Source organism: Protopterus annectens, chromosome 7.part0 (genome assembly GCF_019279795.1).
Source record: "Protopterus annectens isolate FY-2018-M chromosome 7.part0, PAN1.0, whole genome shotgun sequence".
NCBI lineage: Eukaryota > Metazoa > Chordata > Ceratodontiformes > Protopteridae > Protopterus > Protopterus annectens.
In genome coordinates, this window is record NC_056739.1 from 187,826,182 (window position 1) to 187,844,435 (window position 18,254).

General features: G+C 40.9%; 1 protein-coding gene across 1 annotated transcript in view; it reads right to left on the minus strand.

Moving 5' to 3' along the window:
- The window catches only part of IPO9 (importin 9), a 1,198,493-nt gene that overhangs the window by 672,071 nt on the left and 508,168 nt on the right, over window positions 1–18,254 (minus strand). The window contains exon 14 of the mRNA XM_044076674.1: window positions 2,603–2,762. Coding sequence (XP_043932609.1) covers window positions 2,603–2,762 — 160 coding nt within the window. The remainder of the gene's footprint in view (window positions 1–2,602; window positions 2,763–18,254) is intronic.

Consider the following 18,254-nt stretch of genomic DNA (forward strand, 5'->3'; position numbering starts at 1 on the left):
CCTCATCCAAGGAATCAAATTCCCTAGGCCTCAAGTGGAGTGGAAGACCAGAGGGGAGCAGGCACCGGGATCACCCTTAAGGAGACTTCAAGGCCATCAAAGCATTAAACAAACAAGAGTGAAAACCTGCCATTCACTTTGTGGTCCCTAAACAGAAAACATGTTTAAGCTTCGATTTTTCTGAAGGACATCCGCACGACACACTTGGAGGATCAGACCCCTGGAGAGAGTCAATAATGGTTGCAAGAATATCCTCCCTAACCAAGATCTGAGAAATCCCCCTCAGTCCTTGAGATCAGCCAATGCTCCCCCTCCACACCAGGTACAGACATTTAAAAAGCCTCAGAGGACATGCAAGAAGCAAGATCCAATGCCAGATTCCAACAGGGTCGCAGCAGAGGAATATGAAACAAACACCAGACAGTCCTCCAGGCTTTCACCAGCCCAGAGACAACCAGGGGAAGTTGAGCAGCAGCAGGATCATACTTAACATTTTTGGCCACCACCTTGGCCAACAGCTGACCCTCAGGACAAGACGATATCACCATAGCACCCAGAGCCAACAGCTTAATATGTTGGTTCGCCAGGTATATGGACAAGATGACGACTGTGTAAGGTCTTGGGCACAAATGCCTGGCACAGAGCCCTGTGTATGACTGGAAGAAGCACCCAAACAGAGGAGACACTGGTCATGACAGTCTAAGGGAATCTGCCCTCCACACTATTTTCCCTTTCCAGATGAAATGTTCCAGATGAAATGAGCAGACTAAGTATCAAAAAACAGAAAAGAAACCCCAACAGAGTACTTACCTGAAAACAAGGCTTGGTTACCAGCACAGCAGAAGGGCATTCAGGCTGGCTACAAAGTTGTGTGTGCATCCATACATCGCTCCTTTATGCCCTTCATCTTGTACGGGGAGCATACATGTAATGTACAATGCCCACAAGTACTAAAAGCTTTGGTATACTGACCCGGCATGTAGCTATCCTTGGCAGAATATCCCTTTGGCAAAGGATACTGAAATAATATGGAAAGAAATTGTCTAAATCCAAGTCTATACCGTTGTAGATATGTCCCAGAAAAAAGCTAGGAAAAAGGCATAATTAAGTGAGGAATACAAAGAGATATGAAAATTGTATAGGACAAGGCTTTGTTTGAATAAAAGGAAGAAAAAAATGATTCCACATGAATATGGAAGAAAGCAATAAAAGCAAGGTCATAATGGAAGTTCTGGGACAACTGAGTGGCTTGCTGAGCAGTGAAAGGAATAGCTGCATCCTTAAATACATAACATTCAAATCCATTCAGGCCACAAAACATTCTCTAGGATGACAAGTTTCTACAGCCAACTGTCAGACATTGTGCACTGACAGGCGAGAGCATGAGTAGGAGCCAATAGGGCAGTCCAGCTCTGAAGGACCTAAAAGCCTCCCAAAAGATCTAGAAGAAAACCTAGGAAAGAATTTTCATTGTACCCAACAAGGGGATTTCCAAGTCCTTTGATTTCACAAAAAAACAAACGGAAATAGCCATTTGAAGAGGGAAGGAGATTACTCTTAGTAAACCCCTCTGATCAGTGATCCCATGACAGAAAGCTGATGACAGACCAAAGGCTGCCAGCTAAAAACCCTGGGCTACGTAGTGAACAGTAGTCAACACATCAGACATCTACCACCATGCTCTGAACAGGTTCCAAAAGCCCAGAGGCAGCAAAGAAAAATAAAGACCTGGAACTAAAGCAAAATCAGAGCCACACACCCAGTAGCCAATTACCAAAGTAGATTTGGGTCAGTTGCGAGTGCTTTAATTCAGATCCTGTGATATGTATCAGAGACAAGAGCCTGCTTCTCAACTGCTCATAGGACCTTCAAAGTCCTAGTAAACAAACCCTAAAAAGGGGAACCTGGATCTTGTTCCCAACAGAAACGGCCAATAAGTACTACTTGCAAAAAGTTAAATACAAGACCTGGTTGACTTTTACTTCAGGACAGTTTGTCAGGCGAAGGCAACTCACAGTGGGGGCTTGATTTCCTGGTTCCTCGAATTTTATTTTGTTCATGCCTTTTAACTGCCACTCTAGCAGTCTTACTGGGGAGTTATCACTGTCTCCAGGCATAAATGTAAACCTCTGACTCCTCTAAATAGCAATTTATGCTTTAAACATAAGTAAAACAGAAGCATAAATGTTGGCCAAGCCCCAAGTAAAGATCAGTGCCCCACCTTTCCATTTAAGTTCCAACTTAATCTGGCAAAAATGGTTAAATCTGCTCTATAACAAAGGGACTGGTGAATACCTGCACTTAAAGTCGGAGAACTATGGACTGCTAGAATGCTCATGCCCATTAAACATGAGGAGGTAAAAAAAATCAATCGTAAGACAGAGGGAATGCCCTTGAGATTCCCGGGAATAGAATTTGCACATATGCAACAGAGTTTCAGAGGGTTTATCCTCTACACAAGGCCTCCTTAAATTAACAGTAAATATTGAAAGAGGCTACACTGGGAATATGCAGAAGGGACAGCAAGCATTATCACTGTAAACTTGATTTAGGTGTTATACAAAACTACCAGAGTATGCATTACTAACTTCCAATCACTTACCCCCAGATGGCTCTAACTGCAGAGATGCGTACAGATGGGGGCTGTGTTTCGTGCAGACCACTGACTGTTGCTCGCAAAAACTGCTGTATTAGCTCAGGAGACATGGCCACAGTAAAACGACTAGCAGCCCAAAGAGCACGGCCCAGAAGGAAAGGAGACACTAAAAGATAAAAGGTGAAGTGTGAAATGTTTTAAATCAGTTTTACAACTATAATCAGACTGCATAAACATTTCAAAACTTTACGAATAAAAGTAATTTCTTCCAAACAATGCAGCCCACAACTACATGGTAGAGAAACCCCACTCATACAAAGCTGACCGTGCCTGTGTAATAAAATGCAAAAGATCCCTTTCAGCACTACCACTGCCCGATCCATTTTCAGCTTCTCAAAGCATCTCAGCACAAATCACACTGAGGTGTGGGTAAATAAAGAGTTTACCTCTTACTCTTGTGATATGGAGACAAAGTTAAAGCCCAAATGACAAAATATTACCAAAACCCCCACGTGGTGCACTGCTTTTATGCAACAGCACTGGTAATGTTGCTTTACTACACAGCTTCAGTCTCCTGCCACTGATGGTTCCTAGGACAGCTTGGCCACGCACTGTGCATCAACCAAAGTAAATGAATATGTAATTCAGTCACTTTGTATGTCAGACACCAATTCACTTTAAAATGCAACAATTTATTTTACCAAACTATCAGTAAGGGCTTGGTCTTGTATCCACCCAGTGAAATAATCAGGCATAATTGTGGATCATAAATATCCAAGTAACTTGTTAATATTAAAGATGCATGATATGCAGTTTTTATGGTAGGGGGTAGCTAAAAAATTGTAAACATTGGAAATACCTTCAAGCAACATATTATACAAGGTAGAATCAATACGTCTGCACAGTAACCATTTTACTTTAGGACAAAATTCTTCACATGATTAATTCCAGCATCTTAGTAACTCAACTGCTCAAAACCATTTCCCCTTTTCCCTTACCTGGTTTCATAACTCAAAAGGGGCCCGTCAGGAACAATCTTAAGATAATTTTCTTCTTAGATTATAAAAACAATGAAGACTCGTTATCTACCAAACCACTATTCCCACTCACTTTGCTTTGAAAGTGCAAAAAACCTGGCTGTAAAGGGGGGGGGGGGGGGGGGCTTGGGCTTTTCTTCCCCATGGGCTGTGTGCGATTCCTGGAATTTTTGCATCACATCTGGGCGGCCACGGTGGTGCAGCGGTTAGCATGGTCACCTCACAGCAAGAGGTTCTCTGGTTCGATCCTCGTCTGGAGTGCCTTCTGAGCACAGTCTGTATGTCCTCCCTGTGGTCGTGTGCGTTCCCTCCGGATGCTCTGGTTTCCTCTCACATCCCAAAGACGTGCTGTAGGTGGATTGGACACACTAAATTGGCCCTAGGTGTGAGTGCATAAGTGTGTGTGCCTTCCGTGGAAGGTTGGGCGCTGGACTGGCAACAACACCGTAAAACTCTACTGCCAATCATGAGCGGACAGGTGATCCGCTGTGGCGACCCCTAACCAGGAAAAGCCAAAAGATCTGCAATGATAAATTTGATAATTTAACTTTAATCAGTGTTACGTAAGTGACCTTTTCACAGTTACACCATACAACAATGGAATGTGCAGTTGAGATTATGGAGATGAGAAAACATTCAATACAGTTTCACCACTGATGTACTAAAAAAAAAAAAAAAAAAAAAAAAAAAAAAAAAAAAAATCTCCAGTGATTTTAAACAGTCTTAGGGGATTGCCATAGGTATTCCATGTATTGGCCATTCATCTCACTTTGTAATACTCTGACATTTTACGGAAGGGCATGGTAGAGAACAGTTTAAAATATTTACATACAACTACTAATTTAAAATTCATACTTGTTCTAGTAAGACTACTTGAATTACACAAGGAAGCAAATTATGGTTTGATCACTAACAACATATAAGGAAGTAAATAACTAAAGGATTCCATCAGATTCAGAAAACCAGCTTTAATGTACATTTAAAAAACAGTAATCATCCTTTCAACCAACCATAAGAGACAGATGGTGCAACTAAACTGGCCTCTAATAATTAAATAATTTTTGGTAATTTGGATCTGTGTAACTTATTTGGCGAGTTAGATTTGTACAACTTTTTAGATAGAAGTCACTCTGCTGACTTGGTTTCCAATATTAGAAAAACAATTCACAAGCTAGATCTTTAAAATTTTAAGCAATTTTGGAAGCACCTTCACAGATAATTGAGCAATGTGTTTTCTGATCTTTGGACTCTGTAAATTAAAAATATATAAAATAATTGATCACCAGTTGCTGATGTGTTGGAGAAAATAGTGTCTTCCCCAATTCATGGAAGCAGTGAACATATAGTTGAATGCCATGGTAATGATTACAGTTCTAACTCAATGGCTCATCTGTCTAGGTGTGAACCATGTCAATGTTGAACATTTGAGGGGCCAAATATTGCTTTGGGTGATAAGTGTGAATGCTTGAACTGGACATTTTAACAGCAAAACATCTGGAGTTGTATATACTGCAAAGCATGGCTCGTGCAAATAATTTTTAGACAGGAAACTGTAGAGATTTATATATGAACAATTAAACAGTATTAAAAATAACAGGAACCATGCCTTAGCAAAACATAGTGCATCTTGTCCACAATTTCCCAAGTTTACATTTGTGTTGCAATGCAGGACGGAATGGAACTACAACTGGGAAGACTTTCTTGAATACATGGAAATTTGTTAGCCACAGCTTAATGCCATTGCACCTCCTGGTTAAAGTAACATGTTTCTATTAACTGCATATTGAGACAGCAAGTGTAGGTAATTTATAAAGTTAAATATTTTAATATTTAGCAAAACATTTATATGTCTATACATTTACGTCAATGCCAGTGGTGCAACAGGTAACAAGCTTGCCTTTGGTGCAGAAGCCTGCAGTTCTACTCCTACACCAGACAGACTGCTGACACTGCAATGCAGTACAAGGGGGGTGCTGCACTCCTGAGTGAGCTGTGCTTCAGATGACACAAAGGCCCAATCTGCTTGAGTTAGTGGTATCTCCCACACCACTTGTCAGAGTAGGGATCTTTATTTTAAGAATTAAAGCACATTCACATATTTACAAAATGTACATACGTACAGGTACTTATATATGCAAATTTCTATTTTTACTATTTACCATGTATCTTATATTTTCATTGCTATTCTTCCATAAAACTGACACCCGCACTCTTCCTTCCACAACCATAATCTAATTTTTCACAATACACCTACCAAAAATCTATTTTTTCAATAAACATTTAATGAAAATTTTCATTCCGAATAACCCAATACTACATACAATTCTTATCTGCCCTTTCACATATTCTTACATCCATAATCACAACTAATCATTAATGCTCTCAATTTTTTCTTCACACAACTTTTTCCAGTTTCACTACTCTTGCATTTCAAAAACATAACTGCTGTCTCTTCCTGACAAAAACACTCTTTCAATCTCTTTTTATATGACATATTCCCCTTTACTGGTAGTTATGACCAATCTCCACAGGAAATCCTGACACTATCTTGGGAAACTGTTTTCCACTGACTAATGGTTTTAATCACTTCTGGTAAATTTTCCCACAGATTTACATATTTTTCATTACATTATACCACATCATTCCATTTTTCTCTACAGCAATTTGTATTTTCCATGTTTGTATTTTTTCTTGCTAATTTTTATTTACACATCCTTATCCTCATCTCCCAGAACATTTATAGAAAGCTGCAAATAGAGCAGACAGGCAACAGGTTATTTATATTTGAACTTTCTCACTGAATTCATCACTTTCTTTCTTTACCCACTTATTTAAATATTCTACACAAATTTAAAGAATCCAATTAAACTCAATTTAGTAACCCCAATCCCCCTTCAGCTACACTTGTATACAACACATTCACTGGCTTTAATACTGAACCTCATATGAAAAATAAAAGTACAGTTGTGTACACTTACCATAAATGTAGATGTTCGCGTGTATTCACTGTTGCAGTCATCACATTTGGGTTATCTGCCTGCAGGTAGCCCTCAGTCAGCCCAAATACCAGAATCTTGGGATTTCTGCGTCGGATGCTGCCACCTCTTCCATGACATCAGGTTGTCAGGAGTATAAAACATGCAACCGATGCCATTACATCAGTTTTTCTTGCCCCAGATGTCAGGAACCCCCAAAATAGGAAGCAATTAAATGGTGTGGAACACCTCCAGTAAAACAAACACCATTACCATTAAGATATATAAAAAAAAAAAAGATAGATAAAAAAAAGAGAGGATAGGAAGAAAGCACAGAAAAGTCAGGGGGCTGGAGGGAGGTTAACCTGGAGTGCAACAGTGAAAACACTAACATCTTCATTTATGGTAAATGGACACAACTGTACTATGTTCTTTGCGTTTCACTGTTGCAGTCATCACATTTGGGATGATTCCCAAAACTGAGGAAGGGAGGAGGCAGTCAAGAAATATTAGGGCTGGCTAGCAGGCCTTGTAAGACTGCTGTAGCAGATCCAGCTCTGGATTTAGAAAAGATAGGCAAGTGGTAATGCTTGGTGAAGGTGTGTACAGAAATCCAGGTTGCAGCTTCCAGGATGTCCCTGGTAGGGACTCCCCTGAGAAATGCTGTAGAGGTTGAGTTAGCCCTAGTGGAATGGGTTCTGATCCCCTGTGGGGTAAGTTTTCCATGATGTTTGTAGCAGAAATGGATGCAGTGTGCTATCCATTTGGAGATGGTTTGCTTTAAAATGGGCTTGCCCTCTGCCCCTGTAGTAAAGCTGACTATCAGCTGGTCAGATTTTCTGAAAGGTTTAGTCCCGTCAAGGAATAACCTAAGTTGACTGTGCATGTCCAAGGAGTGCAGGATCCTTTCCTCTCTATTCTGAGGATTAGGAAAGAAGGTAGGTAAATGGATGGATTGGTTTAGAGCCACACTGGATACCACCTTGGGCATAAATGACGAGTTAGTTCTGAGGGAAACCCTGTCCGTATGGAAGATAATGAAGGGTTCCACAGCCATAAGGGCCTGTAACTCAGACACTCTTCTAGCTGAAGTTATGGCTAGAAGTAAAGCTGTTTTCCAAGAAAGGAATTTTAACATGCTGGGGGAAGCGTGAGATTCGCTAGTGCAAAGTTAAGGTCTCAGGCAGGAATGGGAACTCTCCTCAGGGATCATAAATGGTTAGCTCCTCTCAGGAACTGTTTGACCAGAGGGTGAGAGAAGGAGGGGTGGTTCAGTATTGCAATGAGCTGAGATGGCAGAGGCATGAATCTTAATTGATGAGAAGGATAGGCCTTTGTGGAGCAGCTCTGCTAGATAATCTAGGATTTGAGGTAAGAAGGGCAAGGCTGTGCCCTTTCCCTGAGACTGGCTCCAAGAACAGTATCTTTTCCATTTTTCAAGACTGAGGATGCAAAATCTGGCCCTCCTGCTGGGACAGCAGGGGGGGGGGGGGGGGGGTCTCTGATGCAGGTGCCAAGGTAGCTCTGTTGTCAAACTGCGCAAAAGTGAGTACCTAGTGCTGGTGTGGCCAGTCTGGTGCAATAAGGATCGTCCTTGGCCTTTCCTGTTTGATCTTGAGTAATACTTTCGAGAGGAGGGGCAGAGGGGGAAAGGCATAGATTGGGAGGTTTTCCCATGTAAAGGATAGGGCAGCCACTTTCCATGCTTGGCTGTGGGGAGTTCTGGTGCAAAATTTGCTCACTTGATGGTTTAGAGGGGAAGCAAAGAGGTCCACTTCTGGTGTCCCCCACCTGTGGATTAAAAGTTTGAATGATTCGAGTTAGTATCCACTTGTGTGGGTCCATTAGATTTCTGTTCAAGTCATCTGCCAGTGAGTTTTGTTTGCCTGGCAGGAATTGAGCTTGCAGGTCCACTTGGTTGCTCAAGGATGTGTTCCACAGAGCCATGACTAACCTGCAGAGTGGGTAGGAATGAGTTCCCCCCCTGCTTGTTTGTGTACCACATAACTGTCGTGTTGTCTGCCTTTATCAAGAGGTGTCCTGGAAGAATAAGGTACTTAAAGGCTGTCAGCGGATTCTGTACAGTTAACATTTCTTTTTGACTGATATGCAGGCACATTTGTCCTAGGCTCCATTTGCCCTGAATGCATTTGTCTGCCATGTGAGCCCCCCCCCATGCATAGTCTGATGCATCTGTTGTCAGGGTTTGGATGGCGGGGGGGTTGAATGAAAGGGAGTCCCTTGTAGTGGTTGCAAGCCTCTGCCCACCAAAGGAGCTCTGTCTTTAGACAAGGAATGATAGGAATCACTGTTTCCAGGTCCTGAAAATGTTGACACCAGAGACTCAAGTAACATTGAAGTTTCCTCATATGCAGTCTTGCATATGGTTCACAGGGTGGTACTAGGCTATTGGCCCTAGGGCCTATACAAGCCTAGCCATAACAATTCCCTGGCTATTTCTTCCCACACTATTTACCTCTCTGGACCCCTGTCTAGCAGGGCGACTGATGTGATCTCCAGGATGAATTTCCTTTCTCCAATCCGATTGTCAAGGTTCCTTTTGAAGAGGGCCAAAGAGGTGCTTTGCTTGACATTTATGGGCAAGTCTATTCCAGAGTCTGGGGAGTTCTCTGGGTCAAGAACGTATCCTTCCAGCATGTTTTGTTTATTTTGATGACAAGGTTTGACTTGGCTTTGTATGTTAAGCAGAGATCCCCTCAGAGTAGATGATATGCGACAGAGTATAGCTGGAGTTTTTTCAGGCGATCAGCGTAGGGCATCTGCTTTAGGCCTGTGATTCTTTTAGTGAGGTATTTCTGCGGCCTTTCCAGCTGCTGCAGATGTCTTGAGAGGTACATACCAAATGGGGCTTTGTATTCTATAATGGGTCTAATGAGTACAGTGGGACAATGACCTCCTTTTTTCTGGATGAAAAGCCCTTAGTGATTAGGTATGCCACATAGGATTTCCTGACTGTTGTGGCAATGTTATCGAAGGTGAGACTACTGGCCACCTGTGTCATTAAGTCTCATCACACTTTCGGTGTTTAGTGTACTGCCACCTATGTGGTAATTCACGGGTACATGTTTTTTTCCCAAAGGGGATAACTATACATTTCTTGGCAATGAGCTTGAGCCCATGGCTCTGGCACCAAGCATCTGTTTCTGTAAAGCCCTTTTTTATATAGAGTATCCACATCATTTGGTGATTCAATAATGGCTCCCAGTTTGCAGTCATCTGCGAACTTTGTTAGCTAGAGTCCATTAGTGTTGGCCTGTACTTTAGAGAAGTAGATGCCAAACAAGAGCGGTCCCAGGGCTGAACCCTGAAGTACTCCACTTGGATTTGGAGTTGGCTACTTTCACAATGTGGGTTCTCCGTCAGTAAGCCAGTCGGCAACCCGAGTGATGTACGGCTTAATGCCCAGCTTAGTAAGTTTATCTATTATTCCAGAGTGGAGGATGGTGTCAAAGGCCTTGGCGAAGTCCAGATAGGCTATGTAGACCGCCTTACCCTCGTCCACAGCTCTAGAGACTGATTCAAAGAAGTCAATCAGGTTCAAGAGACAAGATCGGCCCTTCACGAATCCAAACTGGGCGGGGTCCAGTGTTTGAAGGTTGCCAATGTCTTTGTTTGTAAGTTCCATGGCCTTGCAGATCAGGCTCAGACTGATGGGGTGGTAGTTCCCGGGATCCAAGCTGGGTTCCCCCTTGTGGAGTGGGAGAACTGTAGCTGTGCGCCAGTCAGTGGGCACAAAGTCTGAGGTGAGGCTATGACTAAACATGACACTTAGGTGAGGTGCCAGTTAATTTTGTAGTTCAAGTAGTACACAGCCCAGGATGTCATCTGATCCCATGGATGCTGTATTCTTAGCTTTGGAAAGCCTTTTTTTTTTTTTTTTTTTTTTAAACTTGTGTGGCCATTATTACTGGAATTTTGGCAATCTTCTGGTATTGAGATGGGCCATTTAGGGGGTGAGGTGGGTGAAGTTGGCACTGAATCGATCTGCCAGGATATTGTAATTAGGAGAATGCCATGAGGCCATGAACCCTAGGGCTTGCAGTATTTTTCTTGCAGATAGCTGGGTTTGGCTGGCCAGTAGTTTGAAGCAATTTGTCAAATAAACCTGCTTTTCTGGAGTGAGAATGCCATCTGGGAGAATACAATTTTTTGGCTGGGTACCAGATGAGATTTCTTTTCGTTAATGGTATACCCCAGAGAAGTTAGAAGTCTCTTTACAAATGTCAGGTGCTGAAGCAGTAATTCCCAACTGTCCACCTGAATCAGGCAACTGTCCAATTAAGGGAAAATTTGAATGTTTCTCTCTGCAGCATGCAATGGCTTAAGCCAGGCACTTTGTGAATACCATGGGCATAGTAGATAAGTCAAAGGGAAGTGTAGATAACTGTGCATAAAGCCTGCCCTGAAACGTAGATATTTCCTGCAAGATTCCCTTAAGGGGATGTGTAGATAAGCTTCTTTTAAGTCTAGGGTGACCAGTCAGGAGTCCCTGGCTAGCATAGGAAGCACCTGTTGGAGTGTAAGCATTTTGAACTTTGGTACCACCATGAAGGTGTTGAGAAATGACAGATCCAGAATAGGGCATCAAGAGTTCTCTTTTCTGGGCACCAGAAATAGTCTGGAGTAGAAACTCTGTCCCCCTTTGCTCTGTTGGAACAGGGGGAATAGTCCTGATACTGAGAAGAGAAAGTACTTGCTTTTGAGTCTCTGTCCACTGGTTTGGAGGAAGGTCTGGCAATCTGCTTGGAGTTGGCAGTGAATGGAAGTAGAATCTGTATCCCTGGGATACAATGTTTACGACCCATCGGTCCTGGGTAATGTATTCCCAGTTTTTTTGCATTCGGGGCAAGTTTTCCTCCTAGGGGTGCAAGTACTTGGGCATGGCTGAGGAGGGAGGACAAGTCATTGTGAGCTTTTTCCTTAAGAGGGTGGTTTACCACTCCCTGTTTTTGAGGTGGAAGCACTCCATTGTTCAGATCTGTACATACCCAGAGACTGTAGTCTTTGTGGTCTGTTGCCCCTGGGTTTGGACTGAGAAAGCCTGGATGGGGCTGGAAAGGACCAGGTTTTTGAAGGCCAATACCTACTGAATCTAGGTGGTTGTACCTGTAAGAAATCTTTAACAATTTGCATAGATTTAGCTTTTTCCTCCATCTTTTTAAGAGCACCTTCTGCTTTTGTGCCAAACATTCTTGATTTAAATAAAAGCATCTAGCAATTTTGCTTTGACATGGTCTGGCAAGATTTGTTTCTTCAGCCAAGCAGGCCTTCTCAGAACAGACCCATTGACAGCAGCCCTGCAAGATGCTTCTAAGGCATCAAAACCACACTGCAAAGTATGCTTACCAACTTGGTTTGCAGAATGCATTAACTCTTGTAAATCTCTATTTTCTGCGCAATCAGGAATCAACATTTTTTGTTTAATTTGTTCCATAATATGCTGCTAGTACTTTAACATGTGAAACTGGCGATTTACAGCCCTGATGGCAAGAGTTGCAGAGGTATACATCTTCTTACCCAATCTGTCTAAAGCCCTAGAATCCCTGTCCGAAGGGGTAGGGTTTTTGACTGTAGTAGCCTTAATACCTTTAGGTCACTGGGAAATGGTCTCTGGATCCGCAGTAGGATTTTAAAGAGAAATTTGAGAGAGTCAGGTACTCTGTAGTACCTGTCAGGCTTTCTAGGAGCTGGAGGTAAAGTATCAGGGTAAGACTTGATTCCATGAAGACATCTACAATATCCAGGACAGGGGGGTATAAGCTAGAGGCCTGTGCTGAGGCAAGTCTAAAAATTCCCTGAATCTCTTTTTGGACTGCAGGTAGTCCTGGCATTCCCAGCGGAAATGCTCTTAAGGTATGCAAGGTTTCATCAAAAGAAAAATCCTCTGGAGGGGAGGCAGAGGGAATGGAATCCTCTGCATCTGAATCCTCATAGGTGGATAAGGGTACGTCCTGGTAATCAGAGGGGTCAGAGTCATTGGACTCATGGTCTGTAGAATCAGAAAGAAAATCAATCCTTTGCCTTTTAGAGGGGTAAGCCAGAGTAATAAGGTCTTCAGCCATTCTAAGCATTTGTTTCTGAGGAATGGGAGCTTGAGAATGCACTTTGGCAGTCTGTTTCCTAGGCGTAGTGCATACTCTGGGCCTGAGAAATTCGGTAGTTTTAGTCAAAAACGAAGTAGTCTGTTTAATACGAACATTGGAAGGTCTGAATACACCCTCAGAAGCTGGTGCCTGCACAGTGACTCTGGACTCATCCAAGGTAGAGACATTCAAAGCATCTTGTGCGATACCAGACTGCAAAAGGTTCTCAGCAGAGGCCTGCAAATCTGTAGAAGCGGGTATCAGAGGCTGCGAAAGCGCCTCACTGAGTACCGGTGGACTGGCGACGAGCTTAACGGAAGTGTCGTCGGCAGTTTTGGACCTATACGGTTTGTCTCAGTCTATCCTTCCTTTTTTTGGAAGATTGATGGATGGCTTAATGAAGCCATTTCAGAATGCGGAGAACGACAGTGAAAGAATTTAGCGACAGATAGCCTGATGACGAATAGTTTGGGCGTTGAACAAGGCACAAAACAGACAGCGAGGAACGTCGTGGTCTGGGCCTAAACAGGTGACACAGTAAGAATGAAAACCTCTGAGGTATTTCCTTTCCACAGGCAAGACAAGTGGACTTTTTCTGACATTGGTTAGAGCAAGAAAAAATTATCCCCAATGAGGTACTTCACTTTAGAAGACTTCAGGTTTGAAACTCGGAAATAACAAAGTTTCAGGTAGCGGCTGACCGGCACTTGCGAACTGCTTCTGCTTCGGGCTCCCACATGGCAAGAAAGGCTGATGTAATGGCGTCTGATGCATGTTTTATACCCCTGACAATCTGACACCATGGAAGAGGCAACAGCATCCGACGCAGAAATCCCAAGACTCTGGTATTCAGGCCGACTGAGGGCTACCTGCAGACAGATAACCCAAATGTGATGACTGCAACAGTGAAACAAAGAACATCTGCACATTCATATTTTTGTGAGACCATATAAACAACTTGACTTGTGTTATTTTTCCCCATGAATACAGACTTCACCATATAAACCTTTTTGCTGAATGCTAATCTATGTCTTTACACAAAAGATCTATAATTTCTTTTATCACACTCCAAATTGCATTTGTTAACTATACCATTTCCCCAATTTTTTTTCCCTAGCAAAGGTGACACCTTATTAATTGAGAAAGTACACACATCCAATCTTCCACATCACCCAAACCCTTCAAGGTCATTTAAATTTCCTTTAACTAACCAGACAAACCAACTCTTCACTCATCCATTTTTTTTTTTTCCTTGGCGAAAACTGTATTGTCTGCACATGCCAAAAGTACTGAAATCACCACTTTCCTTTGCATCGAATATATACCATCTTTTATCTTATAAACTATTTTACTCACTATCCCATTCATTACCAGTGCAAACAATATTCCACTCACGGGACAGCCTTATCTGATACCATACTTCATGCATACTGCTTTACTCAGTCACCCATTCACCAACACTATTTTAGTATGCTGACCCAGATGCACCTCAGTTCTATTACCTATTCCATACTTCTCCATAACATCCCACAAAGCATATCACACTAACAAATGCCTTGCTAATACCTACCCATCAGTTCCACATCCTTCATTTTACTTGCAGCATCCACGACTACTCTCAACCAATAATTCTTAACATCCCTTCCCTTTTATACCACATATTTTTTCTATAATATTCATCATTCAATACATTCTCACCTGTATTTTAAAAAAAATTTATGAACTGCTTTAGTCCGATGGGTTTCCAATTTCACTTATCTTTTTTCCCCGTATAAAATACACCACTACATAACTCATTAACAAACCCTTCCTTCAACCCCTCAGTATATTTACGAAATATTTTCATTGCCAATTCACTTTTGTACATTCCATACCTTAACACCATTTGGGCCAGATACTGAATAAGCAATTACTTTCCCAAGTACTTCCATCCATTTCACTATTAGTAATTTCTTTCTAAATTTTCCTTAATTTGTCCGGGATTTCTATTTCTTTTACCCTTTTCCTTTTCTTATTTTCCTTATTCCTACTGCAAGTATTTATTACATGCTGTACTAAAATACCAAATTTGTTCTTGTATTTAACTTTTACATTTTTCATTTCTCTCATTATACCAATACCCACCTTTACTATTTTACCCAAATATGCAGATACCTCCTTCGTTTTCCCTTGTAAATATTTCTCATTAAACAGTAATGTCTTAATTTTTCTAGAGTTTATTCTCAAGTCTCCAATACATTTCTATACATTTTTCCCACACTTTTTCCCAATGACAGCTGGGAAAGAAAGGCACACTATTTAAATTCAATCACAGACTTTTTTTTTTTTTTTTTTTTTTTTTTTAAATAGAAGTCCTTCATGGTTGTATGAGCCTTCCATAACTGAAAACTTCCCCTTCTCCAATTTCATCTCTCATTTTTCCCCTTTTCCTGTTTTAATATATACTCTTTCATCACCTCCATCACAGCCATCACCATCCCCTACCCCCCCAAAACCTTCTAACACAATTTCAGATTCAAGTACCTCCTTCTGTTCCTCACTTAACACATTTTATCAATTCCTGTATTTTTTTTTATATATTGCAATTAAATTTTCCCCTTAAATCACAACTAAAGTTCCCTGCAGTTATAGTTATATTAACTACCAGTGTCTATATTCAATGAAACTATTTTCTTTATTTGGTTGGTATATGTACATATGCTATAATTCTATAAATGCTATAATTCTATAAATTCTCTCTTCATCTCACATCCACAACAGTTAACCTTCCCAACATTAGTATTCTCAGGTTTTTTTTAATACAACATTGCAACTCCAGAATGCTCACTTGTTAAGTTTCATTCTGTTTGCAGTCTTTTCTTCACTCGTCTGGAATCTCACATACAAGACATCATCCAAATCACATTTAGGACACCATTCCAGTACTTCTATCCTTCTTACAGAGCTACTGTTCACATTTATTGAAAGTACTCTAAAGCTGTTACTTTTCCTTTTTTTATAAACGTTTAGGGGAAATATTTTTAATTGTTTTATTTTTACTCAACCAAATTGAGTATTTTCCTGGGTTTATGCACAATCACTGATCTTAATCAGTTTTCACTGACTAGAACTTCAAAAAAATTGGTATCTATCCCTTCCTGCATGCACTCTTCACTTTTCCCATCTATATATGTTTTTCTTCTCGAGTTTCTTTACTTCACCCTCTCCCTACCCTCTTGTTCATTAGTGTTTTCTTCCTTTAGCCCTTTTTCATTTGCTATTTGCTCTTGACAAACCATCCAAGTGTCTTTCACACAACCTGCATTCAGGCGCACATTTCTTGCCGTACATCTCCTCTCTCTCTCTACACTGGTTACGTTGCAACTTATCATACTCATTAAATGCGAGTCTCACAAAAGAAACATGACTTAGGCTGGCCAATGTATCTTAATGACCCTGTATGACCAACCACACAAACACTTAGCAAGTGTTTCACCGTGTTTTTTCCTCCACATTTCAAAACCACTTCCAACCTCCATGCTCCATTCTGCAAGATTCCCTCATCTTTAACTTTTACAATATTAACAGTTTCACACACACTGAAAAGTACTCAAGTCTTCCAGTTCATCAGTTTTCAACTGCCAAGTAACATTAATAGTTGTTACTACTAGAAAAAATTGTTCCAGGTGTCATCCTTTTCATTAAACAGTTCCAAAAATGTCATCAATCTACCGGTTTCAAATGTTAAGTCACAAAGTCTCTATCCCATATTCATAAAAACAAATTTCTTGAACTTCAAAACCCATATGAGTTACCAAATTGTCCCATACATTTCTATTAGTTTCATTTTCCTCTTATTCTCATAGTCAGCCTTAAAAAAAAAAAAAGTTTGTTGCTGCTCTCCTGTTTTGCTTGCTGTCACTGCTGCACAAGTTTTAGTTACTGCATTATCTGCTGACACAAAACCAGACATCTGTTGCCGCTTTCCTTTTTTTATTTTCTGTCACTGTTGCATACGTTTTAGCTGCTGCATTCTCTGCTGGAACATCACCCATTTCTTCTTCCACATTACCATCCTCAGCAATTCCAAAAATTATTTACCATCTCACCCCCATGAAACAGAACTATCACCTGGATCACAACAGATCTTCAAGCCCTCTTGATGCAAAAGTTCTGTTACCTGCACCACTTCGACACTCACGCATGTCTTTCTCCATAGAAACTACTAAACAATGTTCATTTTTAACATCCATCACACAGGAATCTATTTACATTCGGAAGCTCCATATTTAATAAGTTTTCCATCAAATTCTCATTTTCTACTTCCAAAATCTCCATAACTTTTCCTCCTCCATGCTGCAGATTCCCTTAGACCTCTTCCTTGCTGCTGTAGGAGCCCTCCAGAGCCATCTAACAGCTCCAAAAAGAGTAAGGCAAGTTCCTCAAAACCATGGTCAAGTTACTACTATTATAAATATCACCTTGTGTCTCCAATGAAAAAAAGGCCACTAGTCTAGTGGGGCTAACCCTGACAATGGATAAATACTTGAGCCATTTCCTAGGTGAGTGTGTTGAAAGTATTGAGCATATTCAATTCTGATGACGTCCTTGCCTTAGAGGGACACAAGAACTAAAAAATTTAAAATATTGCTGGTGGCTTGCAGTGAATTTGCTCAACACTACATTGGTGGTTGTGGTTTTTGAAATCGTTAAATTGCTTATACAACTATACTGCAAACAGTTAAAAATAAAAAACTGCTCTTTCCTTCTTCAGTAGCCAACACATTCATGTCTAACAGTTTCAGGTATGTGTGCATCACTATCCATAACCAGAAGTCATATTTTACTACTGCCACGGTGGTAAATATTTAGCAAAACTGTCCCTGTGGTCTGGAATCCCTTCCTTGAGGAAATTAGTGGTGATGACATACTGCAACAGTTATTCCTTAAAAAAAAATTTAACTGAAGCACAAATGTGACTGCTTCAATATATCTGAGTTACAGATGCATCTTGCTTGTTCAATAAACTATTATGACCTATTCAATAATTTCAACTTGCGCATGGGTCTCATTACATTTGCCTCAATCTATATATACAGACTGGATCAAATCTGTTATATCTGACTGTTAGCACATACAAAGTATGTCATCTTTTGATTTGTATTACGGATATAATTTCTGTACTATTCTGTTTAACCTCGTGGCTAGGGCCGTATTTGAGAAAAGTCTGTGCACAATCCTGGTCGCAATAAATTTCCATTTAAGCAGCCTATACAATTGTACTGTGTACTTTAAGTCACTAAGGAAATGTTCCTAGAGCTGATCCGATAGTCAGGGTGGAGGACTACAGCATGACATTCAAAGAGAAGAACCTGGGTCTAGACTTGGAAATGCCCAGTTAATGTTTTGAGTGTGTGTGTGATTTAAGTGTCACGTGGCTGACTAGAAGTTGTAGGCACTAAACCCCTTTAAGAAAGCCACTGGCATTTGCTATATCCCTAATAGGTAGGGCTCTCATCCTGCAAAATTCTGCTACAATTTTTGCAATACAGTGTTCTATATA